This window comes from Symphodus melops (genome assembly GCF_947650265.1).
Source record: "Symphodus melops genome assembly, chromosome: 8".
Taxonomy (NCBI): Eukaryota; Metazoa; Chordata; class Actinopteri; order Labriformes; family Labridae; genus Symphodus; species Symphodus melops.
This window is the reverse complement of record NC_136698.1, coordinates 22,403,245-22,420,565: the sequence shown is the minus strand read 5'-3', so window position 1 is coordinate 22,420,565 and position 17,321 is coordinate 22,403,245. Positions and strand designations below refer to the sequence as shown.

General features: G+C 39.0%; 1 protein-coding gene across 1 annotated transcript in view; it reads right to left on the bottom strand.

The window, feature by feature from the left end:
* Positions 1-1,473: 1,473 nt before the first annotated feature.
* Positions 1,474-17,321, bottom strand: part of naaladl2 (N-acetylated alpha-linked acidic dipeptidase like 2) — a 539,711-nt gene continuing 523,863 nt past the window's right edge. The window contains exons 16-17 of the mRNA XM_079350063.1: positions 13,218-13,416; positions 1,474-2,418 (exon numbers count right to left, since the gene is read on the bottom strand). Coding sequence (XP_079206189.1) covers positions 2,172-2,418; positions 13,218-13,416 — 446 coding nt within the window. The 3' untranslated portion in view covers positions 1,474-2,171. The remainder of the gene's footprint in view (positions 2,419-13,217; positions 13,417-17,321) is intronic.

Here is a 17,321-nt window from a genome sequence, read left to right as displayed (position 1 = left end):
GTTGTGATGCCAATCTGCAGTTTAATTTCACTTGCTTGTGCTAAAGCATTTTGAAAAATGTATTATCTTATCTATTACGTGACATTGTTATGAATGCCAAACACAACTGGATTTCCAAGTAGCAATTGGCTGTTTCCATGCAATGGTTGATTCTGATTTAAAAAGTTTGTTTGTCAAGTTCTGCTGATATTACAGATGGGTACAACGCCCTTGTGTCAATACATTACAATTCTCTGGCATTAGCTCTTGTTTATGTAGATGTGGATATCTTTTTTTTTTTTTGCAACATCCTTTGCAGATCCACTACCTACAATATGTCTTACAACAAAACACAAGGAGACACCTTGACCTTAAAGAGATTAGGGAAAGACGATGTTCATACTACTTTCCACACCCAGCCGAGCTAAGGGCTAGCTGGCTAACAACAAAAAAAAGCTAACCTGCATAGCTCATTCTGGAAGTAGATTCCTCTGCAGAAAGCTACAAAAGCAAATCAACGTGACTCAGAGAGAACTGTTTTTTAAACTATCTATATCTTGTGGAGACATTTGCACCCTGTTGACATTGTTTCCCAGAGACGATGCTTGTCAACAAGCAAGACATGCAAATGCATGGGCCCCCAGGCCAATAGGAGCTGCTTTGAGCTGAAAATTTAAAAAAAGCAGCAGTAGCTCAAAATGTGCAAATTTTGCAATGACAGTAGGAAACCTCCCTAATGGGGCCCCATCTGACAGCATTCACTGTCATTGCCTCGCTTAGCAACATATACATTATTCGAAAGTTGGTCAATAAAAGTCACTGAAGGAAAAGAGTCATAAAAGGATGAGGACAAGCGATGGGACAGAGGACAACATAAAGGTGGCTTTAGGGGCCACAAATTAATCTTGCCTCGGTCCACTCGAATTGTCTCTGTTGTCTCCTTAACTGTTGAGATTGAAAAGTTTGCATCCAAATGGCTAAAATTAGGAAAGGTAGAAGCATAGTAAATATGTTCTGAATCCCTTTTGCATGAGTTTGTTTCACTTGAGGACTGTAACAATTACATCACATTCTTATACCAGTTATTCATGTATTAAGCCATTCTCTTACTATTCAGATACACCCTTTAGCTGCAGTAATACTGTTACCATGGCAATGCATGGCTTGTTCCTTAAATTAAATTCTACAAACAATTCTTTCACTTATCCATTTGGATAATTAAAAACAAAAAATAGATGTAAATGATGTGATTTTTCTTCATGCAGTGTAGTGAACTCAAAGCATCCTGGGGGTAAAGTAGGTTATAAGAAAAAAACAAAAAGTTTCTATACTTTGTTAATAGACAACCTTCAGATGGTTTCCCACTAGAACAATCACACCTTCATCTCGGCAGAAAACCGTTTATAATTATTTACTTTACTGAATCTGCCTCGGACCGAAAAAAGTCTATCAAGGGTCAGAAACTGGTAGGGGTCTGGGTGGAGCTAGCTTATGCTACTTGTACAAGTTCCTACTCTCTTCAATGTTTTTGGTGTAAATTTAGCACAACCAATGTTTAGAAGACGAAGACCTGGGTTATGAATTGATGAATCGAGCCTTTGAAAAGCAGACACTCAGGCTTGAACATGATCCAGGTTCACTTTTTCTTCTTAACCCCAATATCATGCAACTTAAGTGTGAACATGTATAAAAAATTGAGTTTAAAGGCTATTACACTTTTTGAGATGCAGAGTGCAAATATTTGTCCATTTTCTTTACTCTCATTTTTGAAAAGGTGCTTTAGTGTTCTTTTTAAAAAAAAAAAAACACCTGTGCCATTTTTCCAAAGGAATAAAAGATAAATCAGAGCAATCAGCTTATCAAATAAAAGAGATAGTAAAAGATCAGCATGTCTTCTTTAACAGAAAGGACGTTTAGCATGATTAGATTTGCCTCATTGTTTCACATTGTTTGCATATTTTAAGGCTTTTGTGCAACAAGTTTGTTTCAATACATTCATCAATTACAAAAAAAATAAAAAATTCCCCCACGATTCATGTGAAGACAATTTAAATAAAATGTTTAAAATGTGTCTTTTTATTCTGGACTGATTCTCAGAACTAAGGGTAAATTGAGATTTTGGAGTTTAATTAGCAGGCAAATTTTTATTTTATGCCCTCGAATGCATCCGAGCTCACCTCTGTCAGTCAGGATCATTTTGCATCACTTGGGTAATTTTCAAACAAGTCCAAGCCAAAGCTCACCAGCCTCTCAGCTGAACGGATGGCCCTCAGAATGAGAGACAGAGACTGGTTCATGGTGCTGTGGCAGAAGACTTCCTTGTCTGCAGAGTTGTGTTTGGCTGCTTTGCTGCTGACATTGCAATGCAGGACGGCTTCCTGTGTGAACCTAAGGATGGAAAACTGAGGAGACTTCCCTGGTAGGCTGTATAAGAGGTTCCTGTGGAGAAAGACAATAAGAGGAGAGTGTCAATGTATAACTGAATACATGCAGAATATGAGCTAAAGAATATAGTGACAGTAGTCTCTCGTTTAATGTTCATACATACAACACAGCTGTGTTATATCTGCAGAATACAAATGTTCCTGCCAAATCTCGTTTGTGTAAATCAAATGCATTTAAGGGACAGTTTGAGTTTTAACAAACAACAGACACATCAACCCTTTTATTTCTTTTCACCATGATTAATCACATGCTGTTTTGTCCCTTTAGGTGTACCGTAGATAGTTCTCCTCAGTGTCTCCTTGAAGTAACAGTGATGCAAAAAAAGGACACTGCTGCATCTTTGAACGTCTCGTTTCACTTTTAACAAAACTCTCAGACGGCTCAGTTGAAGAGTCCAAAGTAACATTCAGCTCAAGACTCAAGACGTTTACCTTTGTTTTCATTCCTTTGAGCTGTTTATATCGTTTTTGATCTGTAACCAGTTCTTTTTCTGTGGTTAAATTGATGTTGTAACCTTCGATCCAGCCCGGTTCAGCAAGTATACTTTCAGCTTATGGCTGTAATATAATTCAAAATAAAACTATTCTTATTTTTAGATGCAAAATATTGGTTTCAAACATGCAATTTAAACTATTGCTCAATTCTCTTTACATAATAACTGTACAGAGGGTACATTTTAGATAACTTGCCATTTCAATCATATTAAGCATCAGGTCTATTTGAGGGCCTGTTCTTCTTTAGTAACGTGGATGCTGAGACAACCACTCAGCCTGTTACGTCTCAGAACTTAACAGCTCAGCTGTACTGTTGAGGAACAATTAATTTCTGTGAATAAAATTCTAGTCGTATTGCTTGATATGTGTTTTTTCACCTTTTTGTAAGCTTGACCAGTGACTTTAATAACATTATTTAGACATCTGCCAGTGCAAAGGGATCAGAATAGTTGTTGGCTTTTCCCCTAAGAGATTATTTCAAGCCGCCAGGTCCCAACCAGGTTGCTACCAGCTGGTTTGATTGTAGAAAACACAAACAAAGGGTGATCTCTTAGACTGTCTAAGCCTATATCCTGTTTATCGCTACTATTCATAACATATTCTGAAATGTATCAGTTCTTTTATTCATTTGGCAGACGCTTTTGTCCAAAGCTTCATTCATCTGAGAGTAAAATAACACAAACAAGCATCTCGAGAGGAGGAAACAATGCTAGTTAGGGTGAAAATTCCGAATCAACTAATAATTCTGTAATCAGGCACTGATTTGAGATAACAGAGCCTCGATAACACCAGTGAGTAAGTAAATCTACAGTTGAAGTTATTGCAGATTTTAGGGTTTTCAATTCTATCCACTTAATGTCCATGAAACAAGTTTCAGATTACATAATTTACATATTAAGCAATACTACAGTTCTGTTGGGCAGTGGGCCCATCAGAGAAGAAACCTTCATAGAAGCAAATAAGGTGTTGAACAAACACATCTGGAATGACCCACACAACAATGGACATCATGTTCTTCACACCTCTCTCGTGTTTAAATTGGTTTCTGTGGTTGTCTTAAATGATTATATTTGTTGTATTGTTTAAACGCTTGCAATTCTCGTAATTTTGAGAGCATTGGAATTGAGTGAGACCTCAATGTTCTTTTGAGAATAAATAAAGGTTTGATCACTAATCAAGACTGTGTTTCGGGCTTTTAGATCTTAATCACAAACATTTACGTTTTTTTGACGGATGATCTGGAACCCAACTAACTCTTAGCAGTTACATTTCATTTTCAATTATAGACTTCACAGACGAAGATCCAAAACCCAAACAGGGACACAAGAACACCTTCCAGTTATTTTCCTATCACAGACATGTCACACACAAGCTGTATACTATGAATTACTGTCCTGTAAAGTCCCCTGGATCTATGTCTCTTTGTCTTCCTGTCACACATACAGGCACACATTAAAGAAAATCACATTTCAAAACACAGAGAAGCCTTTGGGGGTATAGCGGTATAGTGGTCATTTGTAGATCAGAATAGCAGCAACTTCGGAGTGCGGCTCTCCTCTGGGCTGGAGGACATTGATTTTTCTCAAAGTGGCTGAACAGACAGTCTTAGAGAGTAAATGGAGTGATTCTTCATCTGCTCAGACACAGGTTCGGCCGCTGTAGGGTGTAAAAGAACACTGACCTTGAGCATACAATAGACTCAAGGTCAGAGTACTGTGAAGAGTCGACTCTGCCGTAAGTCTTTGAGAGGGTGTTAAAGATATTGTATTTGTTAATAGTATTTATGATGTAAAATAGAAGATTTCTTATCTTATCAAGTCCTATATTTGCGTTTTGTTGAACTAGTTTTAGTGAGAAGAACATTTGAGAAGAGGGGGGAACAAAATGATCTTAAACTTAGCAATGTTAAACAATGAAGCTAAATCGGCATGATAAAGAGTTGTGGAGATGTTACAGGTAACCGACTTTACATAGCAACCTCTGCCATCACTTCCTGAATGGGAAGATGTGACCTGTGGTGTAAAAGCGTTTTTGAGTAGCCAGAAGACTAGAAAGTCTATTTAGCGTTCCATTTGTTCACGTTTGTTTGAGAGTTTAGTTCCAAGCTTTGAACTTTGATCTAAAACCAACTGGACTGGTTAAAGATCTTAAAAACATTTCCCTTCTGCTTTTACTTCTCCTCCTCCGAAAGGCTTCTTCAGCATTAAACGTTGTGTTGGTTTGTTTGATCTTTATTATTTCCTGAAACTTGCTGGTAAATAGTTTTTGCAAGAATTGGATAATATCCTTAAAGCAGGTTGCTCCATGGGTGTACTGGAGGAGGCTTAAGCCATGAACAGCTGGATATGGACTTGATGGTGGTTTATGTGCAAAATCATTCATGTCTTTAATTTTAATTTCATAACAAACTAAAACTAACTTTGTAAAAAATATTTGCAATGGCATTCAGTGTGATTCAAAAAAGTAAAGAAAAACAGGGAGCAGTGTGATGAGGAAAAATTTGTTTCAGCACCAATGTTGTCGTGTCTGTTCATGTTCCATAACCAACAGGCTTTCATCCACCATCTGGCTGTGAAAATCCAGTTATGAAAGAGGTCTTTTTGAAGCACCTCTGTGTTAATAAAGACATCTGCTATCGATTGGTGTGGCCCATGGGAAGCCTGACATCCACTCTTAATGGAGGCCGTCTCCTGCTCTGCAACACAACAAATTGGGTTTAAACTGTGTGTGTTGGTCCCAGGTGTTATTCACACAGAGGCAGCAGCATTTATTCAACACTGACAGCTGCATGCTGTGTTTGTGTGTTTGGCTGCCTGTCGGAGAAAAGCGAGGGTTGAGTTTCGAAGAGGCAACACTGGGGCTTGTGCATTCCTTTAAAGTGAGAGCTGTAAGATGAACAAGATATACTTTATTAATCGACATACAATTTGACACTCTGTTGTTTGTTGTTAAACACACACATAAGCTGAAATACATAAATAGAATCCTGTTGAACTAATGGAGAGACATCAGAGTGATGAAGAGCGACCCTCCTGAGCTGTTGGGGGAGGGATTCGGTCAAGCTTTAGGGCACATTGGCAGAACATAGGATATGAACTGGCACCTGTCCAGCTACCAGAAAAATGTACAGAGTTTGACTCAAGGACTTGAACCGTTTACCCTCCTGTTCCCAACTGAAGTCCCTTCAGAATTAGCTACTGTAGCCCCTTTCAAGATAAGAATCAGAATCCGTTTATTGAAAAGAGTCAATGGTTGCCTGGCGGTGCAGTGGTTAGTGCAATTTTGTCAAAACAAGGAGGTTCCAGGTTCGAATACCCATTGAACAGGAGCCTCTTTGTATGTTCTCCCTGTGCATGCGTGGCTTCTTCTCAGAGTCCAAAGACATGCTCGTTGACTTTATTGGGGACTCTCAAATTGCCTGTTGGTGTGAATGTGAGTGTGGCTGGTTGCCTGTATGTCACCCAGTCCAGGGTGGAGGTTGGAATTTGACTTTGGTGGAGACATGTCGTGCAGACACAATGAAGGCTTACAGTATTTGAAGTATTTAAATAATGTATTATTTTGTACTGGGAATTTCCTTAAACTATTAAAGAAAAAATTGGCAGTCTCTTCATCGCACTTGTAAACAAAAAAAGGTTTACTTATTTTAATTTAGAGTTCTCACAATCATATAGGTTTCTACTGGAAAGAAAGTCGTTTAGTCACTGGGTTCACTTCTCAGGACGTTTTAGCTTCTAACTAGCGTTGAAAAGACTCCATTTCCTGATGTCACTGTTTCACAATAAAAGTCTGTCATCGACATTTAAACCTGGAACTTTTACTGTAAAGACCTTGCCGGACATAGAATGTGTTTATTATGGAATGGGATACCTTTCAGTGGTTAGTGAGAGATTGGTATGGACATGTCCATACGCAAATCTATGCCTATAGTACCCCGCCTTTCACCCAAAGACAGCTGGGATCGCCTACAGCCCTCTGCGACTCCAAACAGGAAAAGCTGTATAGGTAATGTATGTATGTATGTCTATGTATAAATGAATTAAAATAATTAATTGTGCCATCTAAACTCAGAACTTTATTTGATAGTGTTCTCTCAACACAGCTTACAGATAAGAAACAATCCTTGGCTGCCCCAAAATGTAAAGAACAAAGAGGCTAAGTGGAGAGACAACAAACTGTAAAGAAAGATACGGAAAGGCTACAATCATTTTATCTTCAAAAAACTAAAACAAACAAAGAATGTATTTCTGAATGTCCTTACATCTTTGATAACAGTTCTGCTCGAAGACGGTTTTTGCAAAAAGAAGAGCGAGAGAGATGACTGCTGGTCTTTGAATACAAAGCGAAGAACTAAACAATTCCTTTGTTGTTTTGGACCCTGTAAGCACTTTGAGGTTTCTGAACATAAAGTGCTATTCAAGTAAAATGCATTACTATTATTATCAACTACAAACATTTTCCCGTTTTGTGCAGCTACTTGTTGCAGATGTGATTTTAGCGCTCACTTGGGTTTTCTGCTTCTATGGTGGGTGTGGCAGCGACTCTGGACACACGCTGAGCCCTTCTCGTGGATCCCCCCAGCTGCAGCATCCGCGGCTAACAAATCTCCCTACACGCGGGTCCGGGATCGGAAATGTTTTTAAAAGGAGAGTTCTGTTGTCTTGCATTCACGAAGCAACTGTTAGCAATTATTTCCACGCAGCGTACTGTATCAGCGCTCATTGCACGCGCAGGGAAGTGTGGTTGTGTTTGTAATTTGATCCTGACCCGAAACAATACAACTCTCCAGTCCACATGATTAGAATATTTAAATAAATGCATTCTTGTGTGAAGATGTGTCTGATGAACACTTGAAACGTTTATAAAAATCATTTTAATAATTCATCATAATTATAATCATAATTGTTTTTCTGAAACGGCACACATTGGTGCATTTAAATCTGATCAGAATACAGGAAAATTACTGCCAGACAGAGCATACAGCCGTCCGCTGCATCCAAATACTACCATGCCAGCTTCTTCCCTAAGTGATGAATAATGGAAAACATTCCTATGAATTAAGAAGGAAGCCTTTATAGGCTGCTTAAAAATTCAGCAACTTGAGGTGAAGACATTTGTCTGCTCTTTGAACTAGAACTGTCTGATCGTAAAATCCACTGTAATGAGTGGTGGCAGCCATCTTGGCCCCATAAAAAAAAAAAAAAAAAACATCCATGGCATAGGTTTTAAAGGCTGATCTACTATTTCAAGGAAAAGAGTAGAACAACATTTGAGAATTAAATGATTCATATAATCACATCCTGTTGTTTTATTAACTTAAAATAAATGTAAAAGCAATTATCAGTCGGTTCAAGTTCAGCTAGTAAATCATACAGTCATGTACACAAGGAAATGAGGGAGGCTCCTCTTGTTAATTGAAATAGAAAATGTCAGCCTGAGCCAAGTGAACCAACGTGAGGTGATTGATTACCAGATGACAGTGTGAGTGTTGACTGAGTTTCGTCAGGAGGAGTAAGTTACTAACGCCAGGCCCCTGGTGAAACAGATATAGGTGGGAATCAGTATTACTGAAGGCTTCTGTATGGATTTCCAGACAGCAGTCTTCAGGGCATCACAGAGGCCCACTGCTTAACAATGTGAGAAAACACTGTATCAAGGTCAGGGTCAGTGACCCTTGTTGCTGTGTCAGCTTGGGTGAACTCCATTTTTCTCACAGACACCTTCTTGGTTGAACCTGCGCAGAGGATCATTTTAGAAAATGTGTACAGGGCTTCACTGGACACTTTTGCCTACTTAGATCTAATCTGCCTGTTTCTTTGTTATATTGTGTTTCACCCTTTATCGGCCAAGTGACTGTGTTTGCTAATTTCCGCACAAATTATATATGGCCACCCTGCTGTACCTCGGTGAGGTAAAGAAGCATTCTAACTCAGGCAATCAGAAAAGATCACCCTATGTCACAGTTCCAGCTAATGTCGCATTTGACCAATCAGCAGAGACCTGGCGTGAATCAAACTTTCTGTTTTCTCTGAAGTCCGAAAAACGAAACTGAGGCTTGGCTCACCGTACATTTCAGTACAAAACAAAAAAAACTAACCATGGTAAGTTGATGAAACTTACACATTGTATTGTTGACCAGTAGTGCAAAGTGATGACATGTGTGTTGTCTGTGGAGGACTTAGTAAAATTGGTGTAATTTTGGCATGAACAATTAGCTTACCAAACTTGATCATAGGCCTAGTTCACGTCAAAACTGGAGTTCAGTAGTTTTGTCCATTTTTGGACATATCACTTCCAGCATATTCTTGACAAAAAGTGCAATACAACTTAGGACATTATGTTTTAATATTGCCAAAGGTTGTATCTCCCTATACGGTGATTCAGAGAGAATTTTAACCCATTTCTAGAAATATTAACCCTTGTGTGGTGTTCATATCTTAGTTATTCAGCCAGTGTTCATGGTTCTGGTGGACCTGCTCCATTTTCGTGACCACAGTAAATACATTTTATCTAAATAAATGAATTTTTAAAAAACTCTGTTTTAAACTCTGTCTGTCTCTCTCATTCGAACCACACGTGCAATACACTGTACAGCACTGTGTGTGTGCTTATGGCTCAGCTCCACGTGTCCTTATTCAACACAGGAAGAGATTGTTAAGTATAGGATACTAAATTTTAACTATTGTCTTACAGTGATAAAATGACCTGTTTAAATTGTAATACATCCTCTGAATTATCTCACCAGTAGAATAAACCATTGATCAAATAATAAAGAGTGCAATGCAGGCTGTAGTACTGTGCACAGAATATTGATTGCAAGGGAGCTGTAGTTCAGCTTTATAACCGTGGCAGTTAAAACTGAAGCACGGTTCAAATCCTTTGAGACACAGCAGGACCATCAACTGACCATGTTTGTGACCAGATCTACTTATTATCACAAATCTCATTTCAGTGGCAGCAGCAACGGCATCACTGGATTGAAATATTAACAGCTAGAACAAAAACAGACTGACCAATAAACTGAACACGTAATATGTTACAGGAGTGATGTTTGCAATGTTAGGGATCATTTAGAAAGTGGTTTGTCTGCAATTTAGTGAGAGGTAACGTCAGAATGTAAGTGTCATTAGAAAAGTAGACAAGATTAGAAAACTACAAATCATTATAAGGCATCGTTATAAATATAATTGCATTGTGTTTCACGCTCACAAATGCTCTCAGTCTTTTTTTCTTAGCCTAAAAAACCATCAAGGTAAACATTTAAAAGCCTCTTCAGTGCTCTCCCTCTAATTGTCTTAGTCTTGTGAGGGAATGCTAACTTCCTTTATAAATTGCTGCTATTAAGTCCTAATGCTTTCCAAGCATGATGGAGCAGCTAATTTTAGCTTGGATGCTAATGGCAGTCTAGGACAATTAACATGTCTATAACTGCCATAAACTGTGAATAACGCTGAGGCCATTTATCCTGTGAGAATGGAGTTGAAGAGTAGACAGCTAAAGGGCTGCTGGGAAATATAGGATGTATAGCAGACACTGTAGGAGGAGGAGGCAGACACTGAACCCAACGGACGGGTTATTATGGAAAAGATATAAAGTCCATGAGAAGAAGAAACATCTCCGCTATCACTCAAGGTCAGCTGTTCTCCAACTAAATGTGATTTCAAGTGATTTATTGTGTTTATTCTGTAGCTGGACTCTTTCACTAAAATAACTTCCCCGGCTAATGTGTGGCTCTCACTTTCTTGTACATGCACTGTGCAGAGCCAATGAATTACTGCGGCTCTGCCCTGAAAAGCTGCTGCCCAGAAAATATCAAACACTGTTGTGTGTAAATTATTCCCCTCATCTCTCTCTCTTTTTGTCCGTGAATAAATATGTGTTCACTGTGAAGCTCTAAGTTTTATGTTACATTATGGCTGTTCTGCTCCCTACATAGTATTAGATGAAATACTGGAAGCATCCATGCAAGATGGAAGCCTTACTGGGTTTAAATCATGGCTGGCACAATATAGGACTTTATGTGATTTAGGGACTGTAGGAGAATTACTGCAATGCATAAGGGCATGGAGAGGGGTTGGGATGGGGGAACAGTATTTCTTTTTCGATGACAAAAGGTGTCTATCATCTGAGAGATTATCATTGTCATAACATCACAACTGTTGTTTTTTGTCTTCCCTCTTCTTCCCAAGTCAGACAGTAGGAACTTGGGCAGTGAAGGCCTTTCCACTCTTAAGTGACGTCTATAAATAGTGCATTTATATTAAATTCAAGTTAAACAGAGAATGTAAAATCAGCTGCCAGGGGGCTCTCAATCAAAACAACCACAGAAGATGGCGTTGAGGCTGGCGAGTTATTTTGTCTGCTCACAGCAAACTTAACTGTTTTATTTAAAAAAAACTTCTACAGTATATCTACCTCAAACTCTCTTAAAATACTGTGCGTTGAATCTGTTGTGATAAAGAGTCAGGGTGTTGTTTTGTCTTTTACTATCATGCAATAAATGAAATATTCTGGTCTTCCATCATGGATCTGCACTTATCCACCAGCTCCTTGGAATCCTTGGACCAGCTTAGACGATCCTTCTGCTCAAAGATCTTTGAGTACTTCTTCAGATCCTTGTTGATCAGCTTGATTTGGTCTGAGCTGAGCAGGGTGGGAGGTCTGGGTCTCCAGAGCAACTGACAGAACCGGTCCTTGTTGTTCTTATGAAGCAGACCACATATTTCTATTGTGTTCAAACAGGTGTAACCAGCCAGTCCTCAACTTACATCCTTTAGCAGCAGCCTTGAGTCACAACTAGAGCTGCATTAAATGTTGCCTATTTTACATCTAAAAAAAAAAGAGGTTTTGTGCAACCTCAGCAACATTTAATAAATTAATCTGTAAGGAGTTCTTTGATGTCTTATCGAAAAACATTCAATGACTGACAAATAAGAGAGTCAAAACAACCATGAGTCCACAAATTGGCAATTCTTAACATTAAGGGAGCAATATGTAACTCTGACACCGAGTGTATATAATGGGTACTGCAATCCAAATTCACAATATTGGAAAGAGCAGGTAGTACCTGTATTTCCCATGTATTTTGTCCAAGTACAAACATTTAAAAGAATGAGAATATACAAAAAAAAAATTTTTTTAACCCCTTGACGCCCATTGTTGCGAATTTGCATCAAACCGCTTCCGCTTCAAATGCAACCAAAATAGCGTTCGTATTCCTCCACTGTTGGTCGATGCACTTTCATTACATACCTAGGAACCTTTTGCAAGCAATAGTCTCTCATAGGACCAGTCAGAGACAGAACAACATCTGTTTTATGTGCTATTTATGTGGCATTTTTATGTGATATCTATTTTATGTGCTCTGGTCAAATAAACGTTCTCAACTTAATTTAGCATCTACTTAAAAGCAGAAACACAACAATTGCAGGCAAGTTAAGCTATGTTATTAATCAGCTGACAATACTTGGTGTGCTTCTGCTGAACTTAAAATACAATGTAGAAGAAATACACTATTCTCTGAGCATCCCCCCTAAAATACATAAATAAATAAATGAATAAAAACATAAAAAAAAAAAAAAAAGCATAAATATACATTAATCTTCAAGGTGCTCATTTTTGCCGTCCTGGGTGACTTTGTACAAACAAAAGATTATACAATGTTTTGTATAATGTTATAGCATTGAATATAACATGTTTTTTTTTTGTTCATGAACTACATAAAGTGCGGGGAGTGGCAGGACAGATCCTATAGATACTCTTGGTAATGGCAGCACTTTAAGCAATTTATTGCAAACATTTGAGAAGTATTCCCTTCGCCACAAGCAGACAAACAGCAAGCAATGTTTGTTGTGATCCGATCCCCCCCTCCTTCTAAACCTCCTTAAATGCTGGAATTTGTCTGCCAACAAATAATAGATGTGAGTTATCAGAAGGTTTGGAGGAAATATTGAGCGAACATTGAAGAGGGGATCCCAAATTATAAGTGCTCTAAAGGTATTTGGTAGGTGAATACTTTTTTCGACTGCCTGTACAGTAGGATCAGACTAAAGCCCTTTTGCAAAGATCTTCATGCAAAGTTGTACCATTTTTTTTATAACTAGAAAGTAAACGGAAAAAGAACTGCTGACCTAACAAAACACAGATGACACAAACACATAGCCGGAGGAGGTTTTTTGATGCCGAGCACTGATTCAAACTCTACAGAAAATGTTTAAGGTCTTGACTTTACGAAACATATTTACACATTTAAAGAACAACATCGCTGTTGCATCTCTGAGCCAGGAACTTGTCTCCTACCTGTATACTCCAGGCGGCGTCTGTGGGATGATGAAGCTCTTCTCCAGGTCACGGAGAACATCATTCAGCATCCGCACGTGGGAGGGGTCGCGTTCTTTGGGGTCGTTTGCAGGTCGCATAGTTTCAGACTGAAAGAAAGCGGCGTGGTCTCTCAGGGAGGAGGCGGATGACAGCAGAGGCTGAGATACCACGCTCTTGTCTAGACACATACAAAAGGAGAAGACAAGGAATGTAAGGAACATCACATAGAAACAAAAATAGATCTAACCATAAAGGTATGTAAATATATGGACATTTAAGTTAAAGAACAATGTAAAGAAAAGAAAGCACTTTCTTAAAACTTTAAGAAAGACGCAAGAGGCGGGGCACCACGTTTGGTTTGCGGGCGCTTTGCTGGTGATTCACTAAGAATATCAGGTGCAAACCTTTTGGAGGCGGTGGTGTTTTATTCAGGCTTTTGTGTGTTCTACTGGTTAAGATCACAGATAGTTTGGACGGAGAGTTGAACGGAAAGCAGGTCGACTGCAAGCGCAAAATAGGTATTAGTGAGAGGCAAATGAACGTCCAGTATTTTCAAGTAATAGCAGATAAATCTGAATACAACAAAAGAAAAACGTGGCTTATAAAACAAAAACCTCGGTGTTATACAGGGCCTCTCTTTTCTTCCCTCCCTCTTTTGAATGAATTGCAATACATTGTGCAGGAGGTGCGAGTTCTCTGTGGCACTGGTGCTCAGTGTGTGTGCCACTCGTGCCATCGTTGCGCACCAGAAGCTGGCCAGAGCTGTGTCTGATCGGACATAAATGCCATGGCAACAGGTATTGAAGTTGGGGGTACAAGCAGTAGTGAGGTACCCCAATCCAAGCGTCCCCCACAGTGCAGCAGCAGGGGAGAGGGCTGTAGAGTGAAGAGAAGAGCGCACTCGGGAAAAGCGCACCGGAGAAAACCCGAAAAAAAGGAAATGCCCTATTTAAAATGTATTGTTGGCGAGAAGAGGGAAATAGGAAGACACAAGACGTGTCAATGTTGAAATTCTTTAGAATACAGAGGCTGTGAGTGTTCAGTACTATTAGTTTAATCATCGTGTTTCTTTTCAACTATTATTGAAGCAAGATAAAATATAAATGCACACCATCTAATAACCTAAACAAAATTAATTAGGACTAACAAAACAAAACACAACATAAACAAACAGGGCTCACTCGGTTTAAGCTCACGAGCTAACAAACAAAGAGCTACATCATTTCATTTCTGAAACCAGGAGCAAAGTTACCCATAGGCCTCATGTCCACCCAGTGTTTTTTCCAGGCAGAAACGCATTGGCTGCGCGCTCGATATAGCACTAACATGAAGTGTTTGTGCACACGTCCATCCTGTCTCTATGACAACAGTCTGTTAACAACAGACACGGTATGACAGACGCTGCTCTGTTGCTTTAACTGCATCTTTTATATTTAAGGTAGTTTCTTTGTTAAAGACATGATCTGTAGGCTGCAAAACTGCGGGGAATATCATACCAAAAAAAAGAGCGCCGGTGATTTCCACAGCGCATTTCTGAAAAGTGGAACGATTTTCAACTGAAGCACCTGAGCAGCTGCATAAAAAGGTGGAGTGTTTGGGAAAAAAAAGATGCTGGGCACTGCTCTTATTCTCTGGGTGACCACTTTCAGCTGCGATTGCTCTCTACTTATTGAAAACAATTGAAAAAGACAATGGCACTCAGACAAAACTACTAGGTGGATACAGGGCCATTGGACACATTCACCCTACTCCTTTTCATTTAAAAACTGCACTTTGAAACAAAAACAAATATTCCTACTGAGAGGAGCTTGCATGAATAGAAAGCATATCATGACCAGTCAGGTGTATGTGTATGGAGGGACAAATAAACAATGAAAAAGCGTTAAAGCTATCACACTTGAAACAGCTCAATCCTTGTAGATCAGTAACCCAACATCTTTGAATAATATCCTTCCTTCCTCTTGCAGCCAGCGTCAGCATTAAAAAGATCCAGTATTTAAGAGCACAACAACATCTAGCACACACAAAAAGGTCTGTGGTCCCTGTGGTACTTTATTCATGTTTAAGAACTGCTGCGAGTCAATGCTGTTCTTTTTGTTTTCTGAGACAAAAATAAATCAACAAGGCAGTGTGGGTTACTGCATCATAATTTAGTTTCTGTTCCCATCTCTATACACAGAAACACAGTCAGCAGCCTTTCCAAAAGTGAAAGGTCACTTTATTACACCTCTTCATGCGAGTCAAAGATGATTCAAATTATTTTGGGGCTTTTGCTTTTATTTTAAACAGAGAAGTACGATACCAGAAGAGAGAGCGAGAGGGGAATGACATGCGGGAAATGACCTGCAGGTCGGACCTGAAAGCTGGCCGTCGACTTGGAAGATTATAGCTTCCACACATGAGGTATGATCTAACCCATCAGCACCGCAAAGAAGCTTATTCTCGGCCAGGAAAATGACAAATGTACAGACATCATATTCAGCGGAATCACTGTGAAATATGCGTCAGGACTAGCCAAACCAAACCATGTTTTTTTTTTTTTAAAGTTTTATTTTTGGCCTTTTTGCCTTTATTGATAGGACAGTGGATAGAGTCGGAAACAGGGAGAGAGTGGGGAGAGACATGGGGGAAAGAGGCCACAGGCCGGATGCGAACCCGGGCCGCCCGCGCGAGGAGCAAAGCCTCGCAACATGGTGCGCGCGCTGCCGCTGCGCTTTCGGCGCCACCCATGTTTTTTTTTTTAACATGTAAAGTTGAACAAAAGCAGAATCACCTGAAAGTATCCTACTGCTGTTAGCTGTTATATTGTGAATGGGAATAGATGAACACATGGAAGATAGTGTAGCTCTTTGATTGACTGCCCTGTTTATGGTATGATCCTTCTTTACAAAATATAAAATCTCACGGCAACTATGCTGGAAAAAAAGCTGGCATGGATTATGAACATGCAATGGAAATGGGAAGTATCATGAAATTCCTCATGACATCTTTGAATCTACTATTGTGCCATATATTTTTAACCAGCCTCAACATGCTCCAGTCTCCAGATCCCAAACACACACGAGCATCATGTTACCAGCTGTTGGTCTATAAAACACTGATTGTGTGTATGTATTGCTCTGTTGCTATAAATAGGATTGTAATTTTATTACTTATTTTATTTTAATGGGAAGTTGCTGGCCTTCCTCCATTCTCAACCTACATCTCAGAGGAACACATGAAGGACATCCCATTTGATGTAACGTATGCATGTAACATAAACACACAAAATAAGAAAATCATTTTCTCTTCTAACCTTGAAGCAACTGTCCATTTGACAAATAAACCCTTTTCTGTTTAATGTGTTTGTATTGATGTGCAAATAACAGGATATTTCAGTTGTACAACACAAGAAAGTATACACACCGTTTTTTTTTTGTTTTTTTAACACAATGACACAGTACGAATTTTAAACACTAGGTGTCAGCGTTACATATTTAGAATATAGATAGAATATCATTATCAATTCATTATAACACTGAAATGAGAGGAAATATGCTTCTTTTAGCCTGAAATATGCATTCAGGCTTCAAAAAGCCTGAATCAGACAAGTTTGAAGCTAAAGTGATGAAATGTGGGCTACGTTGGAAACGGCGCAACTTCATAATATGTATGCTAAGTATAACATGATATAAATTATGCAGTAACTTTAAAGGACGCCATTCTGTGTTTGCCACAAATGCCGAGATTTACAACATATTGTCTATCATTCTTAAAAGGATGATTGTTGTGCTGACTTGAAAAGACGAGTCAGCGTCAGACTGTTGTTGACTAAACCTGATGGTGTACGGTAGGTCCCGCCATGTCGAGATTTTGGTTGATCGTTGATAGAGAACTTGACAAGCACAGCACTGTTCCAAAGGTTGAAGTATTTTCAACTGAGAGCGCTGGGAGCACAGCGACAAGAAAGACGTGATGCCGAAGGCATTAGTGCTGAAAAAAAATTGATTCAAATTTGGATTTGAATCTGAAATATGTTTGCACATTCAAAAGTGCAGAATCAAAGATACAGCAAGGTTTAAATTCCATTAAAAAAGAGTTAAT